The following is a 12,255-nucleotide window of genomic DNA, read 5'->3' as shown; positions in this document are numbered from 1 at the left end:
CTGACTGAGGAAATCATGCAAGGGCCACCCTCCCGTCACCTCTGTGCTCCCCGACTGACAGTGTCCGAGGCTGCCGAGAGCTGAGATTTGCACAGTGAGGTCCTTGCCATGCTGCTGCGCTTTCTGGGGAGCTGGGAACCGAGCTGGAATGATTCTCTGCCGTGTGAGGTGTGGTTGTGCCTTGCAAGGAGCGTCTGTAGTGCAGCACAGAACCTGTTTTGAAAAGCAGCTTGTCCCTCTGCTCAATCAAAGGTAAAGCAATGCTCAGACTGGCAAATGCTAACGAGACTGGCAGCAGCACCAGCGGCCTCTCAGCAACTGCCAGGGCAGAAACAAGCCCCTGTACGTGTGGCCTTGCTATGGACTGCTGCTCGCTGTTGCCATTGTTCTATCTCTTGCTCACCTGCCCTTGCTCAAGTCTTTGTAGTTGGATTTGTCATTCTCCTTCTTGGTGCAGGGAGGGCAAATGGAGTCGGGGCTTTCTGAAGACAGTGCCTGGCGAGCTTCAGCCTGTGCTGGGCAGCAGTAGGAAAAGGATTTTGTTTGCTGGTTCATACCGTGCTGGCAGCTGGTTCTTATTTGTATCCTGTAACCTGTTTGTGGTTCTGCTCCTGCTTTTCCCTGGAGTGTTTCTGTGGTCTTTGTTTTCACTCCCTTGCTGGGTTCAGAGCACCAGCCCTGTGTGCTCTGTGCTGGGCAGGCTGGACACCCCACAGATGTTTTGGGGCCGTTCTGAATTTTGGGTAAATATTCAAAGCCCAGGAGCAATAGTTCTAATTTTGAAATCCAGATTTGCAGCTAAGAGCTCTGCATTTTAAGAGCTTAGGGACTGGAATTTCCAAATGTGGTTGCCTTGATCATTAAATATTAAACCGAGGCTGTGCCTGCTGGAGGGCTCATTCAGACACTGGAGCACTCTGAGCCATCAGAGGAAGGGGCTGGGGGCTGCAGAGCATAAAAAGGATGAATAGTGGCCTATGCTAAATATAAGATCACAGAAATACGAATACTGCACAGATAGATAGGGATAATGCTCTTGTGATTCACCCAATGTGCTCTGTTTGCTTTTACAAAGACAACATTGCAAATGAGCGGTGAGAACAGGGGCTGGGGTAGCCGTATGTTTTATACTTTTTCATTAATACTGCAAAATCGTATCAGAAGCCATTGGTAGCATCTTGGCTTAGTAAACTTGCTGCTGGCTGCGAGTACCATGGCTTCAGCTTTGCTTGAGCTTGGAGCAGGGACATGCGAGTACACGGGGGCGCAGAGAGAGCTGTAGCTTCAATGGCAGGTTATGGCTGTAGCCGTAGGCAGTAAATCCATCAGCTTCCAGCCTCCTTTCTTCCCAAAGTTTCCAAACACTGCAACTCCTCCTTCCTCAGGTAGAAAAGTGCCTCATGACGGAGCTCCACAGCCAAATGAGCTAATGGAAATGTGTCCATCTTCACCGTGATGAAGAAAGACACACTTGTCAGAAGCTGTGCTCAGATGCAATTAGGCAAGCAGAGCCCGCAGCCCCGCTGCCTCCCCAGGGGCCTGTGTTATCACTTGGCACTCACCGGCAGCACTCCAGGAATACATTGAGGAAGTTACTCCAGCAGCCAGGCACAAAGCTACCGACTGGACTAGATAATACCACATCCTGCATCTTCCTGACGTCCCGTTCACCGACGTGTTCATCTGCAGGGAGCTGCTGCTCAGCATCCCCTCCCACACTGCCGTGCTCAGGGCTGCGTTTCATTTCCCAGAGCTAGAAACGGAACAGAAATAACAATGTGTGCCTTCCTCAGATGAACAGGCATGACTCACGCCCCAGCGCCGGAGGGCTCATTCACTGTGGCTGGTGGAGGGTCACGTTCTTGGTCAGCAGCTGCGGGGGACTCACAGTCACGCACCCAGAGCCCCGAGCCTGCCCGGTCTGCAGGGAGCTGATGGCTGTGGTGCGGTCAGCACCGGCAGCCAGGACCAGAGCCGGGCTGAGAAAGGGCTAGGAAAGGCAAACCTGCATCCACTGCATCTGCCCACAGAAGGCTTTGGAAATGGTCTTCTTGAGAACCCCTGGATGAGAAAGGTACGATGGCTCCAGGCTGGAGTCGTAGCTGCAGATGGTGAGGTTTCCAGCTGAACACACAGAATCAGAAAAATGTGGTTTATTTTAGTTTTCATTTGTTTTAGGATCTTTGATCTCTAAAGGACTTTGCATTGTCTGCGTAGGTTGTAATGACTCTCTGGCTTAATGCCACAGCAGCCAAGAGCCTGACAGTTCACTGTGCCTCGGCAGACAAACGGGCTGGCCAGAGCCTCTGCTCACAAAAGACACTCCCCAGCAATTACGTCCTTTAGAGCAGGAGGCTGCACAGGTTTAAAAAAAATTAAGCTGCTGAACAAGAAAATGCTGGGATTCTTCCAAACAGGGCAAGCTCGTGAATGAGCAACGTATTAGTGCTGCACATTAAATGTGCCCCTACGCATCTTTACCTCCTGTTAAAAAGAGGTGGCCCTTTGATATAATTGGTTCTTGGCTGCAGCAGCCGGCAAGAGATCTTGGCTGTTGCAATAATCCCTTGGGAATAACACGGCTAATTAAAGCCTAGGAACCGGTGACCAGCGGCTACTCCTTTCTCTTGGGCTACGGCTGTGCTAATCAGAGGTAGGCAGATCTCAAGGAAGTTTTGTGCTGAAACGTGCTCATCAGGGAATGAAGGATTCGCCTTCAAAGCTTGGTGCTTTATCAAATTCTAAATATCCCAACGTGATGAGCTGAGAGGAATTCCAGATCGCTGTTTAATGGCTGGGTGGGAGGGGGTCAGCAGTGCACGGCGTCAGTCCCACCGCCCCCGAACTCCAGAGCGCTGCCTCGTGCTGCCTGGCTTGGGGCTGGTGTTTTGGAGACGGATCTTAGGAAGCGAACTGAGAGCTTTTTTTAATTTTTTCTTCTAAGAAATGCAAAATCCCCCAAATCTGTGATGAATTTGAGGGAACTACAGGTGTTGAGCTCTTCTGAAGTCCAGGCGTTGGGACTTTCGTAGTGAAAATCCAAAATTAGCTGGAAAATCTGCTTTTGGCCAAGAAACCTTTCCCAGAAGCACCGCACCGCTGGGGGTTCGGCAGAGCCCGCGTGTGTCAGGCGCCCATGAGTTGGTGCTGCTTGAGGGGGCCCTGCAAGCAAAGCTCATCTTGTGGACCTGGTTTTATTCTTTTCCTTAGGGGAAATTGATGGACTTTTCCGTTTACTCCTGATTTACAATGGGTTGTGCTGTCCTGTGTTTGATGTCACTGGCCTCAGCACTGGGCACTCCAGTGACCCCAGGGGAGGGCGGGCGGCTGTGCTGGGCAGGGTGCAGTGGCTGGCAGTGGCCGTGGGCTGAGTGTCTCGAGTGGGCAAAGGGACCATGTGTTGTGATGGAGCCGGGTCAATGTGCTGGTCCTAGAGGAGACCTGGGAGAAGGGGGAGGAGAAACGAGAGGTGAGCCAGGCCCTGCTGTCCAGGGCGCGGGGTTAATGCTGGGGGCCGAGGGAATTAAGAGCACATGGAGGGGGCAGCGCCATGGCTGTGCCACAAGCATGGGGGCAAGGGAGAGATCCAGCAGCAGACTCCTTGTTGAGGTGCCAGGAGGCGAGAGCAGGCGGGACGGAGCGAGTTGGTGGCAGAAGAGGGGACGGGGCCTCACCCGCTGCCAAGGGCAGGAAGAGCCAAAAGCAAAATGGCATCCACTGCACGGTAATGAGAACAGCCCTGGTTGTAACCCAGGGTACGTGGCAAGGTGTGAGTGTTCGGGGGAGAGACTTTTTCAGGCCATCCCAGCTCCTGCTGCAGCAAACTGACAGGTCAAATAAAAGCAAGCGGGATTTTAACAAGGTTTGTGGACCCCTCCTCCATAGCCGGGCAGGTCACTGTGCTTTGCTGAGGAGACAAGACAAGGCTTGCTCTGGGGATAAGCGAGTGTTTACTTTCTCAAGAACCCATATACACACCTTAGAGCTTCGCCAAATGTCAATTTTTGGAAGCCCTGCGAGTCAGCCACCCCGAGCGCGGTGCTGCAGGGTGGGAGGGTCACAGCGCCCCAGCACGGGTCTGCGGCCAGGATAACCACGGGAGAACGAACGGAACTGCTGAGCGTGGGACGCTGCAGGGACTCCGTAAAATTACATATGAAGCCTCAGCAATTCTTCTGACCCCTTGAATAAATGAAGACAGACACCATCCTTCACTGCAGAGCTTGGGTTTGTGGCACAGACAGCTCCGTTGTGGGGAAGGTCACCTGGGCTTGGGGCAGCTCACCTGCTGGACTGGCAGTAATCTCGGTTTTGCACTAACCCGAAGACCTGCTCTGTGAACCCCCTCTGTGCCCACGGCTGACTCGGGAGCTGGAGCTGGTGTGAGCGGCAGCAAAGTGATGGTGATGATTACTCCCTTGGGTATCCTGCTCCCATCACAAATGAAGAGGAAGAGGTAACAAGAGTGGTATAATCTATAATTTACTGTTCTAAATAACCTGTACTGAATTATCAGAGAGCACAGAGAGGTTTCTGGTTCCTCATTCTTACTTTCAATATTCCTGTACAATAAGAACATTTGCATAGTCTCACAATTGAGAAAAAATAATGATATAAGCTTTATTATAGAATATGGTAATGTAGTGGAATGATTTAAATGACTGGCAATTACTGGGTATTAGCTATTCTGGAAGGGTAAGTAGAGGAAGAAGCAGCAGCAGTTTTAAGTACTGTAGAATAAACTGGCTACTGAGCATGTGTGAATGAGTGTGATGATAAAGCTCACAAAAGAGAACCCATCAGAAAACACATGAGCTACTTTCCAGGTGATATGAAAGCAACAACTGAAAAATTAAAATGAAGCATATGGGAAGACAAAACAGGCAGTTGCTATAAACTTGATGTAAGAGAATACAATCTTGATAAAGAAAGCTTAAAAAAGGCATGACTAACAAAGATAAGGATGATAGAAGAGAGATTCTAATCTGTTAGGAACAAATGCAGTGCTCAAAATGCATGGTGGCCTATTGCTGATGATAAAAGTACTGGTGTTGGATATTTCTTAATTAAAAGCAAGTGGGATGATGTACTTGCCATTCCATTAGCACCCAGGCAGAACAGTAACGGGACTGAAAATAAGCCCAGATACTTGACCTAAAACGGCCGGCTGGCTCAACCGTCTTGCCTTTAATGTGTGCTGGGTACAGCCACACGTCAGTGGGGCAACAGAGGGCAAAGATGACAACCCAGGTAAATATAGGCTGGTTAATCTGACATCTGGGATAGGAATCTGAAAACAGGATCAGAAACCCATTAACAAAGAATTAAAGGCAAACATGCAATTAAAAATCCATCAAAAATAGACCTTGTCAGGCTTAGTAAGTCTAATTATGAAGATGCATCACCTGGCACAGCACTTTAGAGTATACGCAATATTTACAGATAACTATCTACAATATAAAATAAACGATGCACAAGTGGAGTGAGATGGTCCCCCTGCCACATCTCAAACAATTTGCCACTGTCCTTCAAACGGGGATGTTTCCTGTGAGACGCTGCTTTGATCCCCACTGTTTGACACTGTCATCAGTGATTGAGAAGCACATCTAAAGTCACTCCTGAAACCACTGGTAAGCAACAGCGCGCTGGGAGAACACCCAGGCTGACAGCCACTGCTCAGCGAGCCAGCCCGGCCAAACAACGTCTTAATTTAGCATTTAGCTGCATTAACACAAGGAAGAAAACATTGTCCACAGGTGCAGGAAAGGGCAGTCTGTGCCTCAGCTATCGCCGAGAAGGCTGAGGAGAGGTCTAAAACTTGGCACATCCGTTGCCAAAAGGGTTAAGACAGTCTGAGAAGGAGGAGGGTCTAGAAGCAAGGAGGGAGTAAGAATGATGTGACACCTTCTGCATAGAGCACAAAGGGGGACAAATCTCAGTGTTGGTTCTGATGTCAAAAAAAGGAAGGTCTGAGACACAATCGTTAGGGAAATCCTGGAGAAGAGCAACAGGCCCCTCCTTACTAGGCAAACATGTTCGTGGAGAAAAGGCCAAGTACTAATAGGTTTTTTATTTTGCAGGCAGAGGAAGAGGGAACAAAGGCTGGGAGCTGAGGACAGACAAACCTGCTTGTTACAATGAGGGTGAGTAACTATTGGAACAAACGAGCAAGGAACTCGTTGGTTTAAGATCACTTCTACTCAAAAGATTGTGTTTCATAAAACATTTGTTTCCTGTCAGAGGTTGTAAGCCCAACACATGTGACTCACAACACGCTGGCACTGCGGTGGAATTGTGGCTAATTACAGCAGGAGGATGTAGCAATTACCTTTCTGGTGGCAGCTGTGATGACGAGTTTAGACATTAAAAAAAAATCCCTTAAAAATAAAATGCAAAATAAATGCAATTGTTCAGGCTCTGGACAACGCAAAAGGACTTCTTCAGGCCTTTAATGGGAACTTTACCTAGAGGAGAACTTGCTGAAATGGCAGATAACACATTTCAGAGGTTCCTGGTTTGCTGGAGAGCGGCACCTTGAGCAGGTATGACCTAGAGATTCGGTTCCTCAGTACTGGTGTGCTCGATTTCCAGGGACACTCACCTGCCTCTTTCACACAATGCAATTACATTACAAACACAGTGTGGAAAGCAAATCAGCTGCACTCCTTCCACTTCATTTGTTCTTTCCTTCATTTAAAAGTCCAGGTACACCGCAGGCATCCAGCAGGGAAGCTGCACGCTTATTTCATGTTATGTTTGCACAGCAGGCAGGCACTTCAGAAGTTTTGTTGTGCTTTTACTTTCCAGAATAAATTAACCAGCCTCCATCCAAGAAGGCATATTTGCAGCCCTTTAAAGATGCGAAGCAGGAACAGAATGGAAGAAAGAAAATTTGTCACTCATTTGTAAAAGTAGCAGGTCGCTAAAAGCTACTGCTTGTAAGTTTGCACAACAACCACGCACTGGTGAGTAACAGATATACACAGATCGTGTGTGTAAAGATGGCAATTAATTGGTCATACCAAAGATATATAGAAAATTTAAAGTACCCAGAGTAGCTCTGAAGTGGTTCAATTTCTGTAGGTGTGTAGGTGTGTATATATGTTGCAGCTGAGTGAGACCCGAGACACAGATCTCATTTGCTTCACGTCCAGTGGTGCAGGACGAGTGGTAAATGATACAAAAGCCTTGAAGAACTCCTTTCTCTGGTGCTCAGCCCCTGCGAAGGTCCCTCCTGTACCTCCAGAGCCCATGGCCAGCCGGGCTCCAGGTGCAGACAGGCAGTGCTGCTGCCAGCCCCTCACCCCATGTTCTGGCACCGGAGCTGCTGACAGCACGAGCTGATGGCTCTGCCTGTCCTGGGCTGGAGCGGCAGCTCCGGGGCAGTGCGGCTCAGACCCACCTGAGCAGCTGGGGCACACCTGAGTGGTGGCTTGGACACACCTGAGCTGCTGGGGCACACCTGAGGGGTGGCTCGGACACACCTGAGCTGCTCGGTCACACCTGAGCGGCTGCCTGGGCACAAACCCAGCTTTGAGCTCCAGCCCAGCGCTGCCTCTGCCCAGGGTGCCTCTGAAGCAGCTTGGACATGTTTGCTCCACAGCGTTCCAGGTTTCAGGAAAGATGATTATCACTTATACTAGTCCCAACACTGCCCAACCCAATGAGCCTTCTGTGTAGCTGCAGAGCTCGGTTCAGAGAGCAGAGGGTTTTACAGGTACTGAGCCCACCGGAGCTGTCAGGCTCCGGGCTGTGCACCCAAGCTCTGCCTGGCAAACCCCGCTCCAGCTGCTGCAGCAAAGAGGGCGGCTCTAAGGACAGATAAATCAATCAATCTTTCTTTAAAACCCCCCACCCACACACCAACCCATTTGCCCAAACCTCATTAGTAAAGGAAATTCAGCCTTGCACATCAGAAACTTTACTCAAGTAAGCACAGGATAGTTACAGTTTCAGCACATGGAAATCCTAGAGGCTGGTGGCTGTTACTTACTTAAGTGACATTTTAATTACGCAGATATTATGGGCTGCACAGGCCTTGCTCTGAATTAGGGCTTCTCTGTTCTTTTGACAATGACATTTTAATTCACATACACTGCAGACTTGAGATAATTTACAAACAGGTAACCACAAAGTCAAAACTAAAAATGCAGCAGGACAGAGTTAAATAACAATCAAAACCCCTCAACAGCTGCAGAGAGAAAAATCAAATTAAAGCATCAAGAATGCCTTAGCCTGAGAGACCATTCCTTTGATCTGTATTAGTGTAAAGGCTGGAGCTCTATCATTTCAGTCCTTAAGTACACACAGAGACACTTCCCGAAACAGATTTAAGATGACAACCTACAGCCAACAGAGAGCCACCAATAATTATTTCATTAGATCATGTATTGAAGTCTGCGTTGAGACAACGGAAAAATCCGCCTCCAACGTAAACATTTCAGCATAGATATAAAAACCAGTAAGTAGTAATTATAAAAGACACCCCTTCTCCCAAGTCTGAACAAACTATTTCAACAGCACCTATATACATATATATATATACACATATAGATACTGCACGGTCTTCAAGGTCTGGTGCACTATAGAGATCTTTTGCAATCAACTTTAACATTTTTTCTTACCGTTATTATGGATATGAATTAATATGGGAAAAGCAAATGTCACTAATTTTATGGTACCATTACAAAGTGTGTGTATATATAGGCACAAAATTTCCTTGTTGCCTTCAGAAATGTGAATACAAAGTCAACAAACTGTGGTGTAAGGGTGGCCTGAGGTTAATTGACTGATATTGCTATAAGCAAGACCAAAAAAAATCAAATGAATGTCTTGCAAGTGTGTTATTTGTGTTATTTCTAACACCATACCCACCATGGGAAGGACTCAAATAAGGCAAGAATTTCACAAACCAAACCAACAGAAATACCAGGCCTTTATTACAAGGAAAAGTGACTGCAGAGCAGACTGGCTCGCTGCCATGCCTGCTGCCAGTCACACCCACCTGCCCAGTGGGGATAAGCGCTTCTGCTGCATTCATTAATTCCCCAAGACACTATGAGGCGTTGTTCTTGGCTACAGGTGCGCCAGCATTTTCATTCAACCCAATTGCTTGCTAGAAGTTTTGTTGCCAGCATTGAATGGGCCAAAATAATGAATCTGACTGTTAGACAAGCCAAATGCCACAAGGGAAGAAAAACAATTAATTAAAAAAAGTCACACACTGGACACTGTTATCACTAAGAGAAGTCAAATGACTTGCTTTACATCCACATTGTAAATAATTTCACAAGCAGGGAAATGAATATGCTTGAGTCTTATCTTCACTTGAGAGCGTGAAGAACTTTTGCTGAATTCTGTTACTGGTACGTGCAAGCACACAGTCACAAAGCCTGAAAGCCAGCAGAATGAGATTAAATCTATGCTATCTATTGTTGTTTGGATTTTGAACAAAATTGATGGAGTATGAACCAGTTGATGAATCCTGTTTTATCTGGAAATTTTCAGTTGACAGGCCAAAGGGGCGAAGAACCAAATTCCCAAGATCCTTCAGTTTGCCTGCGGTGAAAAGGAGAGATAATACATTAAGTACGAAGCAGATGGAAAACTCCCATCGACAGTCCAGCTCTACTAATTTATCTACAAACTCAAGGTAAATGCTGTGCAAATCTCTGCTGTTTGTTGGCTATTTAGGTTCTTAACATGAATTTAAAGACTCCCAATGGTAGGGATGTAGTTACTGTCAGCCTTGGGGTTGCAAACAGATCAGCGAGTGGCTGCAGACCCTCCTGGCTCGGTGGTGCCAGCTCTGCAGAGCACCGAGTTTCCTCAGTTATAGGCTCCTGAGGCACGAGAGTTTAACACCACGAAGCAATGGTCTCCCATATACTTACACTTGGATATAACTCTGATAGCTGCCAAAATTAAGTGTTCTAACACAAGGTTCTCAGTTCTGGTCATTTTTGGTGCAGCTACAGTTCTATGAACAATCAAGTATTTATAACTGCCCAGTTTCCTCAACTACTGAACGAAACAATGAAGGTTCAAACCGCTCATTGTAATAATTAAAAATCCCTTTCTGAAGGTGTATATTGATATAAAGAAAAATGAAACAAATTCATCCTTGCAACTGTATTTGCACACTAAGCAGCCATTTTGCCTCCAAAAAACCTCGTCATAATGTCATGTGATGTGACATCATTAACTCACTTTCAAAACTGCAGTTCTCCAGGACTAATTTACCACTGCTAAGAGCTCTAAGCAACTGTTATTTAACAAGCAAATATACATAGGGTGTGACGCTTAATGAAATGTAAAGGCTATCAAGATATCATATCAATTTCAAAATCTAAAATCAATTCGTATGTATCACATGTGCTTTCTGACTAGAAAATGAATCTCGCTACCAGCCACAAAAGGGGAGGGACAACAAAATGACATCCTTTTAAAAAGTCGTATCTGTATAGAGATGATAGCAAAGATAAAATGCGTAACATGAAACAAGAAGCAGAGGTAACAATTTGCATGTTGGCCAAACACAAGGCAAGTGAGCCCTGGCACGACATGCCAAAGGAGGGAGACGGTCAGTTTTCCAAGAAAAACATTTTCCTCCTGGCTTCAATGCAGAACTGTAATTTCCCAAGGAACAAACAGGAGAAGTTTGGACAAGTTGAAGCCTACTCTAGGTTCGCATCCATGTGCACATCACCTTTCAAAAAGCCTTCTGCGTTTACTAGATCTTCAAGGGAATGATTTTGTTTTGCTGGGAGTTGTGTGTGCGCACATGGTGGGGAAAAAGTGACAACAACAATAGCTGGCAGATGGAAAATCCAGTTAAGCAAGTGGAGCGGCCACAATCACGTAACTAAAATGTGCAAAGGCCACACCTATTGCTACTGCCATGTATGTGCTTTCCACGAGCCATCTTTAGTCAAGAGAAACATCTGCTGTTCTCACCATCTTTGCCTTTATTTCTAAACTAATGTTAGAAACTAAGTGCAAAGTCATATGCACACTTCTTATTTAGTGTCTTTGCTTTTCCTAAGTTCTTTTGTTTGAAAACCCCATTTCTGCCCAGCAGCACAGTTATCACTATGGCTATTAAGTCAGTTTCCTCACTACGATGCACCAGCCGCAATGTAGTTCAGGCTTTGCTGCTGCCACACTGAAGCAGCAACTTCACAGCAGTGCGAAAGCGCAGAAACCTAAGGAGCAAAGCCGCATGTGAGTTCTTCACAGAAAGCGACGAGCAGTATTTATGTTCCACATACGGAGTACAAACAGATCAAGGGATTTGCTTTGTGTGACACTGCAGGCCTGTGATGTGCTTGCAATAGAAACTGCAGCCAAGCCTGAACTTGGCCCATGGAAGAGTGTCCCTCCTCTCTTACATTCTGGCAACAGTTCAAGTCAGGTTGGACACCACCACCATAAACCAAAATACGCTATTTTTTTTCAATCCCATTTCCAAAATTTAACTGGGGGCAGGGGAGCTTTTTTGAACACATTCACAAGAGAACAAAACCAAAAACACAAACAAAAAAACCCCAAAACAACCCAAAAAACCAAAACCTCGCCCCCGCCCCCCGCAAAAAAACCCAACAAACCAAAACCAAGTAACCAACAACAACAAAACCCACACACACACAAAACAAACCCAAACCCAAAAAACACAAACAAACCACCCCCCCCAACAAACAATAGTTGGGGAAAAATGCAAACTATTTATCCAAACAACTCATTCCTGCATAAAGAAAGTACCAGCATTACTGCAGCGCTCCTAAGTACACCAAAGTCATGAAGGTCTCGCATCAAAGTGCTGGCTCACAACTGGGTATCTTTTAGAGATTTGTGTAATTATTTTAAAGCAAGACTGGTCTTTGAGAGTCAACATGGCAATTCTGTGACCTTACAAAGGAAGACAGCCTTACACTTCCAAAGCGGCTAGTTGGTGAGACACTTCTCTTCAATTTTGTTTTTGCTATGTGGATTAACAGATGAGGTGGTTGAGTGACCTGGCCCAAGTCATTCCAGTGAGGGGCTCAGCTGGGATCAGCTTCTTTGTACTGGTGGTGGGTTATTTCTAAGATACACCCTGTTTAAACTAAGTTAACCATTAAGTTCATGACATCATACTGCACCCTAAAGGCGTTTTGGTTCTCAAACTATAAAGTTGTTCATAGCACCTCTATGACTGGGGTGAATAGTTGCTATTGTACTTCTAGACAACCATTTGGCCGTTGCTCAGCTCCAGGT

At 46.5% G+C, this 12,255-nt stretch overlaps 1 protein-coding gene across 4 annotated transcripts in view; it reads right to left on the bottom strand.

Moving 5' to 3' along the window:
* Nucleotides 1-7,911: 7,911 nt before the first annotated feature.
* The window catches only part of TTC1 (tetratricopeptide repeat domain 1), a 30,635-nt gene continuing 26,291 nt past the window's right edge, over nucleotides 7,912-12,255 (bottom strand). For all 4 annotated transcript variants that reach the window (XM_080353223.1, XM_080353224.1, XM_080353225.1 and 1 more), the window contains one exon: nucleotides 7,912-9,558. In XM_080353223.1, coding sequence (XP_080209349.1) covers nucleotides 9,425-9,558 — 134 coding nt within the window. In that variant the 3' untranslated portion in view covers nucleotides 7,912-9,424. The remainder of the gene's footprint in view (nucleotides 9,559-12,255) is intronic.

The sequence above is a fragment of the Nesoenas mayeri genome, assembly GCF_963082525.1.
Source record: "Nesoenas mayeri genome assembly, chromosome: 14".
NCBI classification, from domain to species: Eukaryota; Metazoa; Chordata; class Aves; order Columbiformes; family Columbidae; genus Nesoenas; species Nesoenas mayeri.
The sequence above is the reverse complement of the archived record's forward strand: the minus strand, read 5'-3'. Positions and strand labels throughout refer to the sequence as shown.